This window comes from Jaculus jaculus, chromosome 15 (assembly GCF_020740685.1).
Source record: "Jaculus jaculus isolate mJacJac1 chromosome 15, mJacJac1.mat.Y.cur, whole genome shotgun sequence".
In the NCBI taxonomy this organism is placed as follows: domain Eukaryota; kingdom Metazoa; phylum Chordata; class Mammalia; order Rodentia; family Dipodidae; genus Jaculus; species Jaculus jaculus.
In genome coordinates this window covers 2665472-2689196 of record NC_059116.1, presented here as the reverse complement: position 1 = coordinate 2689196, position 23725 = coordinate 2665472, and the positions used below count along the sequence as shown (strand labels likewise).

At 45.7% G+C, this 23725-nt stretch overlaps 1 protein-coding gene across 5 annotated transcripts in view; it reads right to left on the bottom strand.

Moving 5' to 3' along the window:
- Positions 1–1828: 1828 nt before the first annotated feature.
- Wdr7 (WD repeat domain 7) overlaps positions 1829–23725 on the bottom strand; it is a 314228-nt gene continuing 292331 nt past the window's right edge. For 4 of the 5 annotated variants that reach the window (XM_004654764.2, XM_045134797.1, XM_045134798.1 and 1 more), the window contains 2 exons: positions 10016–10120; positions 1829–4458 (listed from right to left, as the gene is read on the bottom strand). In XM_004654764.2, coding sequence (XP_004654821.2) covers positions 4255–4458; positions 10016–10120 — 309 coding nt within the window. In that variant the 3' untranslated portion in view covers positions 1829–4254. The remainder of the gene's footprint in view (positions 4459–10015; positions 10121–23725) is intronic. The other variant, XM_045134799.1, reaches the window with a different exon arrangement.

Below are 23725 nucleotides of genomic sequence, written 5' to 3'. Positions count from 1 at the left end.
AGTCTCTTTTCAGTTTGTAAACAGGAAAAAGAATTGCAACATCTAATTTCTGAAATTCTTCTGGCTTTTCTTTTTGACCTTTGGTATTTGTATGTATTGACCATCTCTAAACCATTGCACAAAACCACCTTGAAGTGTCAAGCTTTAAAAACGAGTCTTCTTTTCTCTTTCTCCCTTGCAGCTTGGATTATCTTGGCCTTGTCAAAATACATTCTCTAGTTAGAGGGTGGAAATATCTCCCTCCTGGCTCCAAAGTATTGATTTTCTTCAACACTCAGCTCTGTCAGTCAGGCGAAGGGGTTAAAGGTGAAAGTTCACCTAGCGCTGCTCAGCTTTACCTTCCTATTAATGTCGTGCCCTTTCCACATTTGATCAGCTTATGTGATCACCAATCACACAGAGCTGTTACTGCTCTGATTTTCCTATAAAGATACATTGAAGTCAGCAGGATGTGCTGAAACAATTCCCAGGGCCAGCCCTGGGCACTAATAGAAGGCAAGATGTTCTCCGGTGGAATCAGTGTCGGGGATGTCTAATTCTTCCAGAAGATTAGGCTGTTACGTGGTGCTGATTGACTCAAGCAGTTCTGTCTGATCTGAAAGCGTTAAAAGACAAATGCATTTGCCACTTACATGTAATGAATGCAGTGTGAGCAACGAGGACCATCTTGTTATTCTTGGTTTTTTGAAAACCAATTATATACTCTTTACCTCCGGGATTCATATTCAACTGCAAACTGAGTATTAAATGAAATGAATTTAATAATCTCAGTCCAGTTCCCAAAGGGGCCAAACAATGTCACCAGGTCTGACAAGATAGAATCTGCTACAATGAACAATTTATTTAGGGTGGAGAGAGAGCGACAAACATTCCCCTGCCCAGGCCACAACGGGTGCTGGTCAGTTTCTCTCTCCTTGAGTTTATTAGGCTGCCTCCTTCCCTGTGAGAACACCTTTCTCCCCCTCTCCCTTCCTGTGAGAACACACTCCTCCACCTTTCTCCCTTCCTGTGAGAACACACTTCTCCACCTCTCTCCCTTCCTGTGACAACACCCTCCTCTACCTCTCTCCCTTCCTGTGAGAACACACTTCTCCACCTCTCTCCCTTCCTGTGACAACACCCTCCTCTACCTCTCTCCCTTCCTGTGAGAACACCCTCCTCTACCTCTCTCCCTTCCTGTGAGAACACCCTCCTCTACCTCTCTCCCTTCCTGTGAGAACACCCTCCTCCACCTCTCTCCCTTCCTGTGAGAACACCCTCCTCCACCTCTCTCCCTTCCTCTGAGAACACCCTTCTCCACCTCTTTCCTTTCCCGTGAGAAAACCTTTCTCTACCTCTCCCTTCCTGTGAGAACACCCTTCTCTACTTGTCTCCTTTCCTGTAAGAACACCCTTCTCCAATTCTCCCCCTACCTGTGAGAATACCCTTCCCCACCTCTCCCTTCTTGTGAGAATACCCTTCTCTACTTCTCTCCTTTCATGTAAGAACACCCTTCTCAACCTCTCCCCCTTCCTGTGAGAATACCCTTCTCCACCTCTCCCTTCCTGTCAGAATACCCTTCTCCAGTTCTCTCCTTTCATTTAATACCCTTCTCCACTTCTCTCCATTCCTGTGAGAATACCCATCCTGTGGTACAGCTGTGTTCACTACTGTCTTTCTGTATGAACCTTTTGAACTGATTTTCCTTCCTTTGAGAAGAAATGTACCTTTCCTGAAGGTCCTTCCAGTGAAATGAATAATCAGGAAGAGAAGGACCTCAGAGGCACATGGAGTTCAACTGAGAATGTTTAAAAAGAATAAACACTGCAAAAAGTAATGGGAAAAAGCATGCAGTACAATTCAGTTTTATTTGACACACATATGTACACAGGGACATTCAACACATAAAGAATCTATTAAGTGGAGTCATACAGAAATGTCTTGGGAGGCAGACATTTTAATTCACTTTCTGTACACAGTGAGTTCAATCATCACAACATTTTCATACAGGTGTCACGCATGTCACCCTTTGCTTGTAAATTGCCAGTGAAGTCACATGTGTCTTTACATTTACAAGGACAGGTCCAAATGCTATGCCAACAAAATCAATAAAACACTAAAACTGTAAACTGAGATGACAATACAAGGTTTACCTCAGTGGTGAGAAAGCCAAGCTGGGATGAAGTTTGGGACTATGGCTGTCAAATAGCCACAATGAGAGCATTATTGAACAAGAATGTAAATATTAGTTTAGTAGTTTAAGATTCTTCTCGCTGTCAAGTTTCTTCCCTAGTTTTCCAGTCCTTATGTCTTACTGCCACCTGCGCATACAGGTCATGGAAAGATGACCCACGGCCATGGCCAAGGGCTTTGTTTCTTCCCACCCTAGCTGCTTTCTTCCAACCTCTAAGGTCGTGTCCTCCGTACATGGGCGGCATCCTGCTTACCAGTCCCATACCTCTTTCCTCACACATAGAACATTTTGTTTAAAAAAATTCCTAAGGCCGTATGTTTATCCCATCATTCCAAACAGTTTCATAGTCTAGAATAAATTAACTCCCATTGAGGTCCACAAAGTAAACTGTGCTGGGTATAGAGCAGACTCAGGAGCCTGCTGGGAAAACAAAGTGCCTTAGTTTACCTTATATTTCTCCATGTACACCGAATATGACAGCATGTTCACTGGACAAAGTCTATACTGCACAGTTCTGGTTTCTTCATCGGAAGCTGAATACATAATCATAAGTATGATGCACATGGCAAAAATTCACCTTTGAAAGAACACCCACCATCCAGAACCAAGGAACAGTCTTACATAAAAGTTGCCATCTGTGGAAGTTACATCAGCATTCAAGAAACGTTCTGGGCTCTTACTGTTTTAGTGAGTTCTTCAAAAATCTGTTTCAGCAAAGGAACACATCTATTTGATCCTAACTTTTTTGTATCTACAAGAACTATGTAAACTTTGACAATTTACACATCTAAGATTAAATGCTCCCATTGTTTTGGTTTCTCTGTAAATTTTGTATCCTTTTCTCTTTTTGTGTTTAATAAACCATTTTCAACAACTAACCACACTTCCCAACTACATATAGATGAAAGCTTGATAGGAGCAATTCATACAATGCTATGCTATGCTGAAGGTTTCCCATTACTGACTGACGTAATCTGCCATCAGAAGAGAAGGAGACTGCATGAGAGCTGCCATGAAGCTTGCAAGACAAGCGCCCTCACTGCAGAGCCCATCCCCCCCAGTGGGTGCTTTCACATGCGCATGCACACGCTGAGCAATGTGCTATTAGGTTTCTAGGATGTGTACTTTAAAGAAAGCCTTCCTAGGTTTTCTCTGAGGGATCAGTCCTGGGTAGGGTGCTTGTAGCGGCAGTTACATACATTGATAAAGGACATGCAGTGCACACATGTGCGCTGCAGGCCGGGGTGCTGCCGTGGGGAGGAGGACGCTCTTTCCTGAACACGAGCATCAACAGCGCACACGAGGGAGCGCCTTCACTTCACATGTGCGCTGTGCTGCCAACACCCTAGAGAGTCATGTTCACAAGCTCATTAACAGTGATGATTTTTAAACTACTAAATACATACTTAAGCAGGAAATGAACATTTTGGATAGGTAGGTATCTGGAAAAGTAATTTCTGCAAGGAAAATATATCGTGTTTCAGCATGTTCTCATTAACCTCAAATCAGGTGTTACTACAGAAGGTACTAGCTAAATCCTAGGAAACTAGATTGAGTAATTTCCTAGCAATCACTAGAGGGGAAAACATGTAAACACAGACCGGGCTTGGTAAACAATGTCTCAGGAAATCCAGAGGGAAGAAATTTCAATAATGAGGGCTGTGCACTGCGTCAACACCCGGGTCAGCCTGGCCAGATGTAAGCGGCACTTCAGAGCCGGGCTTCAAGGGCTGGGGGGTCAATCACAGTGGTTATTGATTTTCAGCTTCTGTTGCACCCAGCAACAACAGCGTCCCAGGAACCGCAGGCTCTACCCACCCATCTCTGGCAGCGAAAAACTACAAAAACTATCCAGTGACAGAATGGTCACATCCTGTTGAGTGGTGTGTGCATTCCTCAATCAGTAAGTGGCCTGTGTAGATCCTGCCCCCACAAAGCATGCACAAGTGACACGGGCCTGGCCACTCCCCTGGGTGGCACTGGGAAGGGCAGGTACTGAACAACAGCTTGGTGTAAGGACAGAGCAATATCAGCCTTGAGATAAGGGAACTAACAGGCAGTCCGGGTGGAAGCCAGCAGTGTTAGACCATGAAGCGGTGCTCCTTCCCGTCGTGGGCCATAAGGATGACATTGCGGTTGGAAGTCCAGATGAGCCGGGCCAGCCTGAGGGCATTGTGCGAGCCAGGAGATGCAGGCTGCACTGGGGGCACCTGGTAGGTCTTAATGCAGCGGAGCTGAGGTGCTGAGTTCAGCATGCCAATGCTTCCCAAGAGTGATGTGTTCATCTGGAGGGACAAGAGTCAAGAAACATGTCACTTCAAGAGCCCCTTCCTTCCCCTAACAAGGGCGGCTCCAGCTCTTCTGAGCACAGACTTCTGATCACACCCTCCTCTATGATGGTTATTCATCCTCTACCTCTAAGAGCCCCTCTGAGCAACAGATGTCTGTCCACTCCTCATCCACGACGGTTATTCGGGTTCACCTATGAGCTACCGAGTGGGCTGGAGATTGTTCTGATGCTGTTACTGTATACGCATAAATCTAGAGAAATTTTACTTTGTGAGGAGAACCTGATGGCAAGAGAGGCCATCGATCTTGAGGAAGGAGCTGAATTATGGCTGCTAATAAAACGGTTCAATTAGACAATATTTGGAAATCACAGGAATTTAGAACTGCAGACCTTTATATTCTCTGACAATAATGCTACTTCATGCCCTGCAGGATGAGTCAATGGAGGGCACATTGAGGATTTCTAATTAGTGCAGGAGAGCTGACGGCGAACTAAGCTCGGACAGTAAGAGCTGACTGGGTTCAAGCCAAAGCCACCCCTCCCACTGCCATCTCTACACAGGCTCTGGAAAGCTCTTCTTCTTGCTTTTGTTTGTTTGTTTGTTTTTTGCTTTTAGAAGTAGGCTCTCGCTCTAGCACAGGCTGACCTGGAATTCACTATGTAGTCTCAGGCTGGCCGCCTCAAACTCACAGCAATCCTCCTATCTTGGCTCCCCATTGCTGGGATTAAAGGTGTACGCCACCACGCCTGGCTCCCTTATTGTGAAGACAGAATCAAGAGTCAATTGCACTGCAACCTGAGAGAGTATACTCTTCATTCTTTTACCACTTGGCAATTTTTGCTTCTTGGGCAGTTCTTTTTGGGTTTGATTTAAAATTTGACTTTCTTAATCCATTTACATAAGTGCAGAACAACATGGAATTATGGGTCAGGAATAGCTAGGCTCTCAGGTCAGAGTGCTAGGGAAGGATCTAGTGGCAGCTCTCTGAGTGGAAGACAGGCAAGCTTAGGGCTGCTTTAGGTCCCACATGTGGCTTAGCATGCCTTCAGCTGGACTGCTTCGTGCTACGCTAAGTCATAGGTAAGCATGCTGGAAGCATTTCCAGTTCTTCTGAGTCAAGCCCCCACTCACTTGGACAAGACGCTGGAGGTTTGGGTGACACATGCATGCTATGACCCAACACACATGAGTGGTCCACACAGGAAACCCCAGCAGCTCCAACACAGGCAGCTGTGGCACTGCTGACATCCAGTCTGCATCTGCATGAGTGCGAAGTACACGCTGCTTCTTTGCAGCCCTTCTTAGTGGCAGGCTGGTGTCAGAGGACGTGAATCATGGCATCTCTAGCAGAGTATGTGCAGCCTCCACTGACATTTTCACAATTTAAATCATCTTGAGTAATAACCCTTTTAAGATGACTAATGTTGCTGATCTTCCTGCATTAATAATAGTGCCGAACACAACAGAGGTGAAAAAAATCACTAGTGTACGAGGTCACATTTTAAAAGCAAATGTATGGTTATTGTTAACTCTTTCTGCTGAAGTTCAATTCACAATTAAAACCACGCAGCACTACTCTGTCATCTTTCCAAAAGTCTCTTCCTTGCTTCCTTCTGTCCCTTTTCTTCAAAACCTGCACAGCAGATGAAAACTAATGCCTTGCTGCTTTGTGGAGGTGCCCAAATAGCTGATGTGTAAGAAAACATAGGATTCTTGTTCTGCCAGCTGTCACCTCTACCACAAGGGATAGCATGTGACTTAGTCCTCTTACAGAATGGAGCCAAATGACCCTGAAAACTGTTGGCCAAAATAAGCTGGCAGAAGCAGACTATGCTTTTACAAAATCTAATGTTTTACTTGATAAATAAGCACCATGCAGTTTTCACTCTTTATGGATTTTCTATGAAAAGATGTAGGAAGCTCGATTTCTGCTGGTGGCTCCAGATGCAAAGGGGAATATAATATGCTGAGAGACTTCCTTATCTTTATTCAGCCTTTGAACTTAGCCCCATACTTGAAAAGGAGAGGGAGAGAGAATCATGTAGAAATGCTGAAAGTGGAGAGCTGTCAGAAACAAGCCATCATGCTCTCTGGGCTCCACCACAGGCCAAGCCATGCTTGGCCATGCCTCTCTGAGGTGGTAGCAGCCTTCCTGCCTCAGGACAGGGCTGTGGAAACCTCTCAAGGGCACAAGCTGACAGTGGCATACAGTCCCAATGAAGACCCGTATGTTCGTTATTTATTCTTCAGAATGTACTCTTCCCACAACATCCTCAAATGAGAAATGGATTTGAGGTAGTAGGGCGGATATTAATTTTTTGAGGAAGCTCAGCAAAAACCTTTCCTGAAACAATTAACCATATGTCACTTTTTTCTTGACTGGTAACTGTCCAAAAACTATGCTAAACTTTCTTAAATGAATGAATACTATATGGATCATAAGATTTAATTTTTTTCCTGGTTATAAAAATTATACTCACTATGAAAATTCAAACAACAACAACAAAAGAATCCCCCCAAGTAAAATCTTATTTCCTGAGACAATCACCATTTGTATTGTGTAAAACCACTTCTAGACATGGCACACATGTGTACATGTGGCACACATGCACACATACAGTGCACATGTATGTGTATGGTAAAGCAGATTGAAGGGAATTTACATAAGCAGGCTCATATAAAAAGATAGTTTAGGGGCTGGTGAGATGGCTTGGCAGTTAAGGCATTTGCCTGCAAAGCCAAAGGACCCAGGTTGGATTACCCAGGGCCGACATAAGCCAGATGCACAAGGTGGTGCATGCAGGTGAAGTTCGTTTGCAATGGCTGGAGGAACTGGTGCCACCCATTCTCTCTCTCTCTCAAATAAAATAAAAAATACACATTTTTTTAAAAAGGTAGCTTTGGGCTGCAGTGATGGCTTAATGGTTAAGATGCTTGCCTGCAAAGCCAAAGGACCTAGGTTTGATTCCCCAGGACCCACGTAAGCCAGATGTACAAGATGGTGCATGCAACTGGAGGCCTTGGCGCTCTCTCTCTCTCTCTCTCTCTCTCTCTCTCTCATAAATAAATAATTAAGTTTTTAAAAAATGTTGGGCATGGTGGCACCCACCTTTAATCCCAGCACTCTGGAGACAGAGGTATGAGGATTGCTGTGAGTTTGAGGTCACCCTGAGCCTACATAGTAAGTTCCAGGTCAACCTGAGCTAGAATGAGACCCTATCTCAAAAATCAAAAACAACAATAAAAAAAGGTAGTTTTTCTTCCTCCACTCCCCCCACCCCCCGCCAAAGGTAGTTTTTCAATCTGCTTTTTCTTTCAACAAGATGTTGAGGGCAATGTTTTCGTGGTAACAACTATAGATTTATTTGGTAAAATTTGGATGAGAGAATCATGGACATTTTTCCTTACTAAACTTTCTAGCTTGATATGTAGTAGATATGCTGTAGATATGCTGAAGTGAAATCTCCAAGTTTTAAGAGCATATTTGATGTATCATATTTGAAGATGTTTGAAGGTTGCCAATGACATGACAGTACACCTGACTGCAGAAACTAAAAGCCAGGGTTGGTTTTCATCAATACGTTTCACAACACAGGTTCTGTGAAGATTTTTTTCTGGACATAGAAACACAGATCTCATTCATCAAGCAGGAAGTGTCTTAATGCTCCCTCAAAGCTGGCAATGCTGCAAACAAGCCTCTTACTAAGTCTCACTTGAGTAATTATCCAACCAGTGTTTCTCATTAACACTCATTCTAGCAAAGATTTAATAGTTGATAGCTTTAGTAGGGCTCTGCATTAATAAGACTTCATTAAGTTTTCAAAATATATTACAGCACCCTTACTGGAATGATGTCTCATTAGAACTAAAGTGCAGACATCTCACCAGTCAGCCAGCCGGGCAGCAGGTCCACTGTGTGGGTGGGGGGGCAGCAGCCTCGCCACTATGCTGGGGCCCCTCACCCCAAACACCAGCCACTGCACTTCCTCAAGGCTTGTACTGCATTTTCTTTGCAATGGTGTTTTGTGCTTTCAAGTTAAACTCCGAGGTTGAGCTGGGCATGACTTACGGCTCCACGCGTGTGCACTTCACATGAATGTACCCTGCATGTATGTGTGTATGCCACATGCATGCACTATTCCAGCAATGAGTTAAAACACACACACACACACACACACACACACACACACACTGCTAAGAAAGCCCTTTAAAGGATGAATGTCACAAGAGTCCCATTTGTAGACACCTATTGGATTCACAGTGAGAGCTCAGCAGAAAATGGCAGTCTGTGGTTACCCAGAGCAAAAAAAAAAAAAAAAAAAAAGAACACTAGACGAGATCCTGGATGGACAGAGTTTAATATGAGCTAATTAAGATGACAGAGATATATTCTGAAAGAAAGGATAATGAGAAAATAACCTGGAAAGTTAAATTAGATAAAAAGCAGAAAAAGTCTCTGACAGATTTAGAAGTTGTCCCACTTTAATAGCATGTTGTTAATTAAGCAATTTATTGTATCCGTTTTACATGTTATTAGCTATTGATTTCTTAAACCATCATCAAGTTGTACTGAAGCCTTGTTTAAACTTTTATTTTAGTTTTTAGCTTTCAAAGCAATATGCCAATCTTAGGAAGCACATTTGCATCCTAGGAAAATGAAATTGAAACAAAAATTTAAATCAGGTCTCTGTTTGGGGGTGTTAGTAATATTTAATATTTTTCTAATTGTCAGAACTAAAAAGTAAGCTAATTAAATAAGAGGAAATGGTCATTAAACACTAGAGACAAAACACAGTCTACTATAAAAATTAGCTGTTCAAAATTAGTATTTCACTTAATCAAAATCAAATGCATGCCTTCCCACGGACTGCTAGAAATGGTTGCAGTTAAGAACAGTACATCAGCACAGGTCTGCTGGTGCTCCCCTGTCATCTCAGCACTGGAGGCAGAGCCAGAGGCAGAAGGACCTTGAGTTCAAGGCCTGCCTGGCTGACACAGAAAGACTGTCTCCAAGAACAGAACAAGAACACCAGGAAGACAATTCAGGATGCAAACAGAATGTGAGACAATAGAAAGAAGATACACATCAAGTACCAGGAAGCTCCTACTTTCCTGAACCCCGCTGTAGAACCTGGGACCCGTAGCCGCCTCGTGCAGGCCAGGCATGACTGCTGTTGGGTCCTTTCCTGCCAGCCCCCCACACACGTGCCCTCGCTCACTGCAGACCTGCCGCCTGTCACCTGTGCCCCTTCTTCTTCAGCCTCGTGCCTGGCTCAGCCCAGGTGCCCCTTGCTCTGGAAAACCTTCCCAACCCCCATTCCCAGGTTCTCTACACAGAAAGTATTTGCTGTGTGAGAGCAGGCGGCCCCTCTCTGCCAGACTGCTGTGTGCTCAGCACCAGTGCGCTGGTGCTGGGCCTACAATCAGCAATCAATAGACACGTGACATCTGCGGAGGGAAGAGAGCAGGGCGTGGACGAGGGCTGGCAGTAGGCTCCACAGGAAGTGGGCCCTGCAGAACAGACCTGAGACCCCGAGGCAGGCACTCTTACCTGCCAGAAGGAAATGTGGCTGTCAGTGTTGGAGTAGGTGGCAAGATACCGTCCGTCGGGAGCAAATGACACAGCAGTGATTGGTCCCTTGTGTCCGTGGATTGTCTGAAATAAAATTCACAGGTCATTGATAACATGTATTCCACAGAACTGATACAAGTGCCCACGTGAACATACTTGGTGCTGAGCAGGTGAGGGAACAGATGTTCAATGCTGTAATGCTCTTTATAATCAGGAAGGAACAAAACAAAATGACAATAATTCTCTCAGTATATATCTAAGGGTGTCTGTCAATCTTCCTCCAAGGAATGGCTCTGTATTCCAGTTAGGAGGACAGTGTGAAACCAAAGAAAAAGCATGTATTACCTGGTAAATCAGACTTTCAGTTCATTTTTGTTCATTAGAAGGAAGAACTTTGCAATTAATTAGAAAGATGAAACCAGCCACCCAAATGACCAGGAACCTCGCTCATCTGCATGAAAGCCGTTCAAAGCTCTATCTTAATCTCCCTGTTCTAGAAGGGGTTAAAGACCATAATTTCAACTCCTTAATAATCACACAGTTTTCATGTTTTATGCTTGATTTTCTAAGAAGAACACTGTGTATAACTGCATATAGCTGCAGTTAGTAAACATATATGCATGCATGCATTGGAGGCCTGGGAACAATATAAATCAAATACTATTAAAAACACGTTAACAGAGATGGTTTTGAACCTTTGCCAATAGCTATCATCGATTTAACCATGAATAATAAAAAGCAAGTTGCATTTTACCCTCGGTCTTTGATAAAAGGTCCTTACTTGCAAAGTAACATGCTCAACTCTGTTATTAGTAAGTACAGAAAACACTGCACACTAAGCAAGTTGGCATACTGTTGTATGACCTTCCCCATATTCAATTCAACTCCACTAATTAATATCCAGTGTCTTCTCTTTATCCCAATAGGAACGGGGAACTGTGTTCTAGGCAGAGCAGCATCAAAGGGTTTGCTTCCATCTGTAATTTCTGGAGAACTGTGAGATGTGTTGCTGTGGGCCTAACTGTCCTGTGATTTGGCCTGCACATGCTTTTAGACTTCAGTAAGAATTTATATACTTTTATTTTTAAAAATGTTTATTTACTGAGGGTGGGGTGGGGAGAGCCAGGCAGATTTAATGGACATGCCAGGGTCTCCAGCCACTGCAAACAAACTCTAGACTCATGTACCACCTGTGCATCTGGCTTATGTGGATACTGGGGAATTGAACCTGGGTCCTTAGGCTTTGTAGCCAAGTGCCTTAACAGCTACACAATCCCTCCAGCCCCCTTCAGTAAAAATCTTTACATAAGTCCTGTCTGAAGCTAAAATGAGAGGAAGGACAGAGTAAAGACGAGCACATTTCTCAGTGCTATGTGAGGTCTTCTTTCCCATCATCTGACTTGATGTCCAGCACTCAAAGTGTTGTTCTGGCAATCCAGACCTGGGCTGCAGGCACTGGAAGGCCCTGAGCTGAGTCAGGCTGTCTGGGTTTGCATTTGGCTCACCATGCATCCACAGTGGACCTAACGATATATAGTTTACCTCAGAGTGCCTATGTCTATATTACTGGGTGGTGGTAATAAAAGACACCATATGGGCTGGAGAGATGGCTTAGCGGTTAAGCGCTTGCCTGTGAAGCCTAAGGACCCCGGTTCGAGGCTCGGTTCCCCAGGTCCCACGTTAGCCAGATGCACAAGGGGACAAACGCATCTGGAGTTCGTTAGCAGAGGCTGGAAGCCCTGGCGTGCCCATTCTCTCTCTCTCCCTCTTTCTGTCTTTCTCTCTGTGTCTGTCTTTCTCAAACCAATAAATAAAAAAAAATGTTAAAAGACACCATATGCATATCAAAGGGCTTTCAGAATACTATGTGAAATATGCTGTACTCTGCACAATGCACATAACAAAGTCAGTGTGTGTAATCAATGTGTGTGCTGCACTTGCTTGCTTAGGAATGACCACACAAATGTAAGCATTCACAACATCCAAGCACTTAGGATGCTGCTGGATGATTCTCCCACCCCCATGCCAGTGGTGCTGGCCACACATGTGCTAACTTAAGCAATGGGTATACCAGCTGAATACTTGAGAAGGAAGTCAGCAGAAAGAATGTCAGCTAGACTAAAACAAACATTATTCCAGGCAAGGGAAATAATCTCTCATCAACTACAACTGACAACTTCCTATTTCTAGATCAGCTTAACCAACTCGCTAGGAAACACTTTTTTTTTTTTCAAGGTAGGGTCTCGTTCTAGCCCATGCTCACCTGGAATTCACTATGTAGTCTCAGGCTGGCCTCAAACTCACAATGCCTCTCCTACCTCTGGCTCCAGACTGCTGGGATTAAAAGTGTGTGCCCAAGCCCAGCAATTTTGTTTATGAAAATCAATATCCAGTTCTGCAAACCTCTGCAATTCTACCCAGACAATCTGAATCTCTTTCTTGGCTAGGACAGTTGGCTTGGAAGGCTGTGAGTTATAATAGAGACTATGAACTGAAACCAGATTATACATATATTTAGTTTGGTCTGCAAAAATAGTCTTTAAAGATGGACAGTGGTATTTCTGATCCACCTTATCTTCTGTAAAGTCATGACTCTACCCTCTTCTGAGTGCTGGCGGACTGGGCAATGGTGCACTTTGCTCACATGTGGCCACAGGAGCGTGGCACCTGCTCTTCAGGGACTCAAGGCAGCACTGACACTGAACAGGCCTGCAGGCTCACAACTATCTCTCCCATGCTCTGGGATCCAGATACCCACATAGAGCTGTAAGCAGACAAGTCTTCTTCCAAGGAAACTGACTGGTCCTTCATGACAGTCTCTAAGTCCAGTTGAATGGAGACACACTGATCTGGAGAGGGGGCTGGGATATTCCCAAACAGGTGAGGCCTGCTGTCCCCAGGCTCGTATCCTTCCTTGAACAGCCAGCAGGTTCTGTGGAGAACCAGGTATTGTGGCAGCAAGGGGAGTATAAGCCATTTGGTTCATAGGATGTCATATCCAATGGACAGTCAAGTACCCCTTTTTGTGAGGTCACTGAAGTTGCAGAAGCAGAAAATAAGACACACTTGCTCCTTGAGAAGTCAGTCTCTATGACTAGCTCATCTTCACCTTGTACAGAGGACTGGAGTTGGGACATTTTCAGAAGGATACAGGTTGTCTCTATATCAGAAGACTTTGTTCCTTGGTAGCTGCTGTTTTTGACAACATCCTGTGAAGTAAGTTTATTCTAGAATTTTCTACCAGGAAAATGGTTGCCAGGAATCTCAGAACTAAATTTATGCTGAGTTTGTGTCTAGTAATAAATACTCCATATGTGTTTCACTGGTCATTGTCCTGTTCAGCTGTGTGGCTGAGGTCCTAGTTGCATCTATAGTTCTTTAGTCTGCTTTGGACAAAGTGGCAGTTAACATTTAGCGTACACACACACACACACACAAAGAGAGAGAAAGAGATAGAGATAGAGATAGAGATAGAGATAGAGAGAGAGAGAGAGAGAGAGAGAGAGAGAGAAAGAGAGGGAGAGAGAGAGAAAACCATACAAATAAGATAAAGTGCCCCGAGCTACCTCTGCAGAACCTCAAGGATTGGGGATGTGGCTTAGTTGGTAGAGAAGGAAAAACCCATCACCAAGCAGAACACTTTGTTCTGAAGAAAGGATTTACAAACATGCATGAGATATCTTGCAATCATAGGCAGACCTGATGAAAACCTGTCTGCCCGCAGTTGCTGTGTGTGTCTCTCTGACATCACAGCTATGCACTCTGGGAGGCATTTTCCCGACAATGTACTGCAGAGCAAACACAACAGACATGCATCTCATTTTCTCTTGAGACACAAACATGGCAGATGACTGATGTTGGATGAGCCTGAACCAAGCGGCCACTAGTATATAGAGGCAGGAGACAGCCTGGCTGGGAACAGATACTCAGGGACCCTGGGAAGAAAAGGAGAGGCAATGCAAAGAATGACCAATATGGACACTTTCTTGATGTGGTTCTCACTTAATGACAACCACAACTGCCAAGTGAGGGTCAGGACATGCCACCCTATTTTATATCCCTCACACATTCACAGCAGCCAAGTCAGAAAGGGGCAGGAAGCAGGGTGGGCCAGTGCTTGGTTTTCATGTCTTTCTGATATCCCAGCATAGGAGGCCACAGATTTCAAGGCTGACAGGGAGGGAACTGCTCACAGGAGAGAAGAGACAAAGACATCTCTATGACTGGCAGCTTTGTTTGCTAGTCAAGGAACAGGCTTATCTAAGTAGAGCTATTTCCAATGGGTTCAAAAGTTAAGAATTAATGATATTCAAGGAAAGAAGTTCTTTTCTGTCAAGCAACTGATTTATGAAAAATTTATCACTTATTTAAGATTCATCTGTTCAAGAGAACAAATTATAGGTTCAGCAAATAATAACACCATTAACAATAGATAATCTCATCACTGGTCAATTAGTAGGCACAAATGAACTTTAATTATTCCTTAGCCTGAACAAGAATTTCTGGGCCTGGACTCTTAGGACCTCACCATGGTGTCAGAAATGCTGCAAGGTTATCTGTTCTTTCTGCACATGCCAGGGCTGCCTTAGAGGAGTCAGACAGGTGAGAATCCACTCAGTTTTCAAATGTCTCTAGAGAAGACTCCAAAGCCTCCCTCGGGCCCTCCTTAGCACATCACAATGTTGCTGTCAGGAAGGTTTTCCTGGTATGAAATCTGAACCCTGAATGCCTTGCTTTTAGCACCTCAGCATGTGGATAGCAGCCACGCCCTGACCTCAGTGTAAGGACCTTTTACAGGCCTACAGGTGTTGTAGCCACTTCCCTTCTTTTTTTTTTTTAATTTTTATTTATTTATTTGAGAGTGACAGACACAGAGAGAAAGACAGATAGAGGGAGAGAGAGAGAATGGGCGCGCCAGGGCTTCCAGCCTCTGCAAACGAACTCCAGACACGTGCGCCCCCTTGTGCATCTGGCTAATGTGGGACCTGGGGAACCGAGCCTCGAACCGGAGTCCTTAGGCTTCACAGGCAAGCACTTAACCGCTACGCCATCTCTCCAGCCCGCACTTCCCTTCTTTACTTATTTAGTTGTAATTTTTTATAAAGATCTTAAGTAACATTTAAAATTTTTTTTTTATTTATTTGAGAGAGAGAAAGAGGCAGAGAGAGAGAGAGAGAGAGAGAGAGAAAATGGGCACGCCAGGGCCTCCAGCCACTGCAAAAGAACTCCAGATGCATGCACCTCCTTGTGCATCTGGCAGTTCTAGTTTTTATTATTAAAAAACATAAGCAAGGCATGGTGATGCATGCCTTTAATCCCAGCACTTGGAGGTAGAGGTAGGAAGATCACCATGATAGAAAGATAGATAGATAGATAGGCAGGCAGGCAGGCAGACAGACAGACAGACAGATTTATTATTTTCAAGTCTCATTTTCACTTAAAATAATTTGGAGGGAAGGGAGGGCACTGGAGAGGTAACTCAGCAGTTAAGGTGTTTGTCTGCAAAGCATAACAACCCCAGTTCAATTCCCCAGTACCCACATCAAGCCAGATACACAAAGCAGCACATGCACCTAGAGTGTGTTTGCAGCAGCTGGAGGCACTAGTGTGCCCATTTTCTCTCACTTCTATCTCTCTGCTTGCAAACAAGTGAAAAACAAACAAACTAATAATTTTGTGGCCTTTTCCTAAAATCCATTTCAAATTTCTACTCATGCCGTCTTAGAGTTAAAGCCACCGTATTCAACATTTAAGAATGTGGGATTTCAACCCATACTGAGTGCTGTACTTACTTTATCCGAAAATGACAGCTATAGCTGATCCACTGTTAGAAGATGATGTACTAGGACACCGAATGGGAAAACTGGGGGGTGAGGGGCAGAATGAAGATGTCCGACATTCAGAGTGCTCCTTTAACAGGAAAGCTGGGGGAGGGGCAGCATGAAGATGGCTGACATTCAGAGTGCTCCTTTAACAGGAAAGCTGGGGGGACAGCATGATGATGGCTGACATTCAGAGTGCTCCTTTAACAGGAAAGCTGGGGGGGGCAGCATGAAGATGGCTGACATTCAGAGTACTCCTTAACAGGGAAGCTGGGGGGGGGGAGCAGCATGAAGATGACTGACATCCAGAGTGCTCCTTTAACAGGAAAGCTGGGGGGGGGAGCAGCATGAAGATGGCTGACATTCAGAGTGCTCCTTTAACAGGAAAGCTGGGAGGGGGAGCAGCATGAAGATGGCTGACATCCAGAGTGCTCCTTTAACAGGAAAGCTGGGGGGGGGAGCAGCATGAAGATGACTGACATTCAGAGTGCTCCTTTAACAGGAAAGCTGGGGGGGGGAGCAGCATGAAGATGGCTGACATTCAGAGTGCTCCTTTAACAGGAAAGCTGGGGGGGGGAGCAGCATGAAGATGACTGACATTCAGAGTGCTCCTTTAACAGGAAAGCTGGGGGGGGGAGCAGCATGAAGATGGCTGACATTCAGAGTGCTCCTTTAACAGGAAAGCTGGGGGGGGGAGCAGCATGAAGATGGCTGACATTCAGAGTGCTCCTTTAACAGGAAAGCTGGGGGGAGCAGCATGAAGATGGCTGACATTCAGAGTGCTCCTTTAACAGGAAAGCTGGGGGGGGGGGGCAGCATGAAGATGACTGATATTCAGAGTGCTCCTTTAACAGGAAAGCTGTGGGGGGGGGCAGCATGAAGATGGCTGACATTCAGAGTGCTCCTTTAACAGGAAAGCTGGGGGAGGGGAACAGCATGAAGATGACTGATATTCAGAGTGCTCCTTTAACAGGAAAGCTGTGGGGGGGGGGGGCAGCATGAAGATGGCTGACATTCAGAGTGCTCCTTTAACAGGAAAGCTGGGGGGGGGCAGCATGAAGATGACTGACATTCAGAGTGCTCCTTTAACAGGAAAGCTGGGGGGGGGAGCAGCATGAAGATGACTGACATTCAGAGTGCTCCTTTAACAGGAAAGCTGTGGGGGGGGGCAGCATGAAGATGACTGACATTCAGAGTGCTCCTTTAACAGGAAAGCTGGGGGGGGGAGCAGCATGAAGATGGCTGATATTCAGAGTGCTCCTTTAACAGGAAAGCTGTGGGGCGGGCAGCATGAAGATGGCTGACATCCAGAGTGCTCCTTAACAGGAAAGCTGGGGGAGCAGCATGAAGATGGCTGACATTCAGAGTGCTCCTTTAACAGGAAAGCTGTGGGGGGAGCAGCATGAAGATGGCTGACATTCAGAGTGCTCCTTTAACAGGAAAGCTGGGGGGGGGCAGCATGAAGATGACTGATATTCAGAGTGCTCCTTTAACAGGAAAGCTGGGGGGGGAGCAGCATGAAGATGACTGACATTCAGAGTGCTCCTTTAACAGGAAAGCTGGGGGGGAGCAGCATGAAGATGGCTGATATTCAGAGTGCTCCTTTAACAGGAAAGCTGTGGGGGGGGGCAGCATGAAGATGACTGACATTCAGAGTGCTCCTTTAACAGGAAAGCTGGGGGGGGCAGCATGAAGATGACTGACATTCAGAGTGCTCCTTAACAGGAAAGCTGGGGGAGCAGCATGAAGATGGCTGACATTCAGAGTGCTCCTTTAACAGGAAAGCTGTGGGGGGAGCAGCATGAAGATGACTGACATTCAGAGTGCTCCTTTAACAGGAAAGCTGGGGGGAGTAGCATGAAGATGGCTGACATTCGGAGTGCTCCTTTAACAGGAAAGCTGGGGGGGGGGGAGCAGCATGAAGATGGCTGACATTCAGAGTGCTCCTTTAACAGGAAAGCTGTGGGGGGGGCAGCATGAAGATGACTGATATTCAGAGTGCTCCTTTAACAGGAAAGCTGGGGGAGGGGAGCAGCATGAAGATGGCTGATATTCAGAGTGCTCCTTTAACAGGAAAGCTGGAGGGGAGCAGCATGAAGATGACTGACATTCAGAGTGCTCCTTTAACAGGAAAGCTGGGGGAGGGGCAGCATGAAGATGGCTGACATTCAGAGTGCTCCTTTAACAGGAAAGCTGGGGGAGGGGCAGCATGAAGATGGCTGACATTCAGAGTGCTCCTTTAACAGGAAAGCTGGGGGAGGGGCAGCATGAAGATGACTGACATTCAGAGTGCTCCTTTAACAGGAAAGCTGTGGGGGGGGCAGCATGAAGATGGCTGACATTCAGAGTGCTCCTTTAACAGGAAAGCTGGGGGGGGCAGCATGATGATGGCTGACATTCAGAGTGCTCCTTTAACAGGAAAGCTGGGGGGGGCAGCATGAAGAAGGCTGACATTCAGAGTGCTCCTTTAACAGGAAAGCTGGGGGGGGAGCAGCATGAAGATGACTGATATTCAGAGTGCTCCTTTAACAGGAAAGCTGGGGGGGAGCAGCATGAAGATGACTGACATTCAGAGTGCTCCTTTAACAGGAAAGCTGGGGGGGGGGAGCAGCATGAAGATGGCTGACATTCAGAGTGCTCCTTTAACAGGAAAGCTGGGGGGGGGCAGCATGGAGATGGCTGACATTCAGAGTGCTCCTTTAACAGGAAAGCTGGGGGGGAGCAGCATGAAGATGACTGACATTCAGAGTGCTCCTTTAACAGGAAAGCTGGGGGGGGCAGCATGAAGAAGGCTGACATTCAGAGTGCTCCTTTAACAGGAAAGCTGGGGGGGGGGCAGCATGAAGAAGGCTGACATTCAGAGTGCTCCTTTAACAGGAAAGCTGGGGGGGGGCAGCATGAAGAAGGCTGACATTCAGAGTGCTCCTTTAACAGGAAAGCTGGGGGGGGAGCAGCATGAAGATGACTGACATTCAGTGCTCCTTTAACAGGAAAGCTGTGGGGGGGCAGCATGAAGATGACTGATATTCAGAGTGCTCCTTTAACAGGAAAGCTGGGGGAGGGGAGCAGCATGAAGATGACTGACATTCAGAGTGCTCCTTTAACAGGAAAGCTGGGGGGGAGCAGCATGAAGATGGCTGACATTCAGAGTGCTCCTTTAACAGGAAAGCTGTGGGGCGGGCAGCATGAATATGGCTGACATTCAGAGTGCTCCTTTAACAGGAAAGCTGGGGGGGAGCAGCATGAAGATGGCTGATATTCAGAGTGCTCCTTAACAGGAAAGCTGGGGGGGGAGCAGCATGAAGATGGCTGACATTCAGAGTGCTCCTTTAACAGGAAAGCTGTGGGGCGGGCAGCATGAAGATGGCTGACATTCAGAGTGCTCCTTTAACAGGAAAGCTGGGGGGGAGCAGCATGAAGATGGCTGACATTCAGAGTGCTCCTTTAACAGGAAAGCTGGGGGGGAGCAGCATGAAGATGGCTGACATTCAGAGTGCTCCTTTAACAGGAAAGCTGTGGGGCGGGCAGCATGAATATGGCTGACATTCAGAGTGCTCCTTTAACAGGAAAGCTGGGGGGGAGCAGCATGAAGATGGCTGATATTCAGAGTGCTCCTTAACAGGAAAGCTGGGGGGGGAGCAGCATGAAGATGGCTGACATTCAGAGTGCTCCTTTAACAGGAAAGCTGTGGGGCGGGCAGCATGAAGATGGCTGACATTCAGAGTGCTCCTTTAACAGGAAAGCTGGGGGGGAGCAGCATGAAGATGGCTGATATTCAGAGTGCTCCTTTAACAGGAAAGCTGTGGGGGAGCAGCATGAAGATGGCTGACATTCAGAGTGCTCCTTTAACAGGAAAGCTGGGGGGGAGCAGCATGAAGATGGCTGACATTCAGAGTGCTCCTTTAACAGGAAAGCTGGGGGGGAGCAGCATGAAGATGACTGACATTCAGAGTGCTCCTTTAACAGGAAAGCTGGGGGGGAGCAGCATGAAGATGGCTGACATTCAGAGTGCTCCTTTAACAGGAAAGCTGTGGGGGGGCAGCATGAAGATGGCTGACATTCAGAGTGCTCCTTTAACAGGAAAGCTGTGGGGGGGAGCAGCATGAAGATGACTGACATTCAGAGTGCTCCTTTAACAGGAAAGCTGGGGGGGAGCAGCATGAAGATGGCTGATATTCAGAGTGCTCCTTAACAGGAAAGCTGGGGGGGGCAGCATGAAGATGGCTGACATTCAGAGTGCTCCTTTAACAGGAAAGCTGTGGGGGAGCAGCATGAAGATGACTGACATTCAGAGTGCTCCTTTAACAGGAAAGCTGGGGGGGAGCAGCATGAAGATGGCTGATATTCAGAGTGCTCCTTAACAGGAAAGCTGGGGGGGGCAGCATGAAGATGGCTGACATTCAGAGTGCTCCTTTAACAAGAAAGCTGGGGGGGGGGGGGCAACATGAAGATGGCTGACATTCAGAGTGCTCCTTTAACAGGAAAGCTGGGGGGGGGGGGAGCAGCATGAAGATGACTGATATTCAGAGTGCTCCTTAACAGGAAAGCTGGGGGGGGGCAGCATGAAGATGGCTGACATTCAGAGTGCTCCTTTAACAGGAAAGCTGGGGGGGGGGCAACATGAAGATGGCTGACATTCAGAGTGCTCCTTAACAGGAAAGCTGGAGGGGGGGGGAGCAGCATGAAGATGGCTGACATTCAGAGTTTTCCCAGGTACTCTGGAGGACTCAGGCATGAACAGATGAGCCTAGGACAGAGACTCACTGGGCAGAAAGACAAACACGGTGTGGTAGTAGTTTGATTCAGGTGTCCCCCATAAACTTAGGTGTTCTGAATGCTAGGTTCCCAGCTGATGGAGATGTGGGAATTAAAACCTCCTGGACAGTGTGTATTGTTGGGGGCAGTTTTATGGGTGTTATAGCCAGTTTCCCCTTGCCAGTGTTTGTCACACTCTCTTGTTCATGTTGTCCACCTTATGTGGGCCAGAGGGTGATGTCCACCCTCTGCTCATGCCATCGTTTTCCCCTGCAATTGTGGAGTTTCTCCTCAAGCCTGTAAGCCAAAATAAACCTCCTTTTCCCAGAAGCTGCTCTTGGTTGGGTGATTTCTACCAGCAATGCAAACCTGACTGCACCACACGGGTTACCAGTCCCCCGACCACATCCTCTTCCACGATACTGCTCAATCAATGGTCATTCTGCCCGCAATCTGTTTACCTCGCTAAGCAAGAACTTCCCTTTATGGGGCTAACTGATCCTCTCCCTTTCCATCTATGTCTCCAATTTTCCAATTATCCATATGTACATCTGATCACCTGGTATTTACAGAGAATGTTTCAGTCCTGTCTTTTACCTACTGCTAAGATGGGCCATATAACTTCATACTTCAAAAGGTTACCGACACGACAGCTTTAGTCATTGCTGGATAAAATTTAAACTTGTATGCTGAGGAGTACAGCACATTCATTTCTGTTTGTGTGTTTTCCCTGTAGGGAACCGCAAAGCAGAAGTGAGTGAACTTCTGCAGTGCATGTTACATGTTGGGTCCTATTCTAAACCCTTTTACAAACATCTTAATGCTCAGCTAGCAATAGAAAAGATTTTACTAGTCCCTAATGTACAGATGAGGAAACTGAGGCACAGAGGGGTGGAAAAACTTGTTTTGATTAGAATCCAAGCAGTCTGGCTCTAGAGCCTGCTGACTGACAGAATACCAGGGACCAGAAAACCATAACCTGTATGCCTTCAATTTCCTAACTCCACTTTCCTGTTACGTACACTACTTTGCACACACGGCTCTTCATTGACTTTCCAAGTGCTTGTCTGAAGTGCCTGGAGATGGGGCTCAGCCTTGTGCCAACGTAGCTGCAGCAGGTCTTGAGAGGATGAGCTCACAGTGAGGTGGGCCAGGCACAGTTTGGGAAGTAACTGTTCCCTTGTCTGGGACAGGTGACAAGCGTCTTGCCCCACTGCAGGCTCTGCTCAATGTCAGGTAAACTCATACACTCCTAAACTCCCAACCCCAAGCAACACTCAAAGGGGCTTCTGTACTCAGGAACAGCCCTGTTTAGCCCAACCTCTTCACAGGAGTTGCCAGGTCCCCTTCACTTTCCTGCCCTCCATCCTGCCAGCAGTGGGAAGGATGGAGTGACAACACTGTCTGTCCCAGAGGAACCCAGGGACCTTGTCCTGCAGCTATGAGGGGACAGGCAGGCGGTTTCTGCTGAGCCATGCAACAATGGCAGATAAGCAAAACTTCTTTCCTTGAGTGTTCTCTGGAGTCTAAGCCTCTGCATACTCCAGCCCTGTCAGCACCTCGCCTCTGCCACCCTCAGTTCCTATCCCGTTAGCTGGTCTGTGCCCCGCAGGCCCCATAAGCAAACACTTCATAAGAAAAGGATGGTTACAAAATTAGTAGCCTGCCTCTTTCTCACTCAGGACCAAAACTGTTGTGTAAATGAAAACGCATGCTCAATGCATTCCTACAGCTGCCTGTCTTGAGAGATCCAGCCTTGCTACTGGCTCCTTTCCCTCTGTGATCTGAGCCTGCTTTAGATGCTGCCCTCTGGCAGTTCCACAGTGATTCTGAGCAGAGGTCTAAGGTTGAAACGGGCTGTTTATCTCTAGTTTCTTTTCTCATGGAAGGCTACTTTCTATTCACATTATGCCAAGTCTGTGGAATGACAGTCAACCCACTATGGCATTTGCCCAACCAAGATGTACAGGGATTATTTTCTATCACCATCTAGTTGAAAAGAATGTGCACTTGAGGAGAAAAACAAGTACATTTGTTATCATTTTAACATCTTAATAGAAAATAGATTTAAGGATAAATATAACAAAGTGAGCTACCTTAAGTTTTATTATAAGATATAATGCCTCAAGTAAACAGACTTTCTTTAAAAATAGCTACAGGAGTTTGGTTCATTTTCAGTTCCAAAAAGTGCTTTCTTTGTCATTGTGGATAAACAGACATTGACAAATTCAATAGTGTTTCAATATGAACATATTGATAATCTTAATGACACAGGTCATAGCCTTTTGAATTTATTCTGTGGAAGATTATATTCCATCTCTATTTAGAAATATGAGTGTTCACTGTTTACCTTTGTAATTTAGGCCTTCCTAATAATTTTAGATTTTTATAACACTAAACACTAGTTTTATATTTTCACTACAATTTGTAATCACTTACCAAAATTAAATATTTTCATGAGAGAGAGAGAGAGAGAGACTTGACATGCCAGGGCCTCCAGCTACTATACTCAAATTTCAGACACATGTGTCATCTTGTGTGCATGTGTGACCTTATGTGTTTACATCATCTTGTATGTCTGGCTTATGTGGGACCTGGAGAGTTGAACATGAGTCCTTAGACTTCACAGGCAAATAACTTAACTGCTAAGCCATCTCTGCAGCCCTCAAAGACCGCAGATCTCCAAGTTGCTATGGCACTGGGACCTGATCTGTGGCCCCTATGCTTGTGTGGCAAGTACTTTGTCCAATAGGCCAACTCCCAGCACCCTAGTAAGTAACAATCATTTGGCTCAGAGTCCAGGAAAAACGTTATAGAAAAGCTGAATTTCGCCGGGCATGGTGGCACATGCCTTTAATCCCAGCACTCAGGAGGCAGAGGTAGGAGGATCACCAGGGGTTTGAGGCCACCCTGAAACTACATAGTGAATTCCAGGTCAGCCTGGGCTAGAGTGAGACCCTATCTCAAAGAAAAAGAAAAAAAAAGATGAATTTCTAGGATCAAAAACATAAAATTTTTATTTCCAAACGATTGATACCAGCCAACTCAAAACTGACAGTCTAATTTCTCTATATTTTTTCTTTTTCTTTGCTTGTCTTCCCCCCCCGCCAAG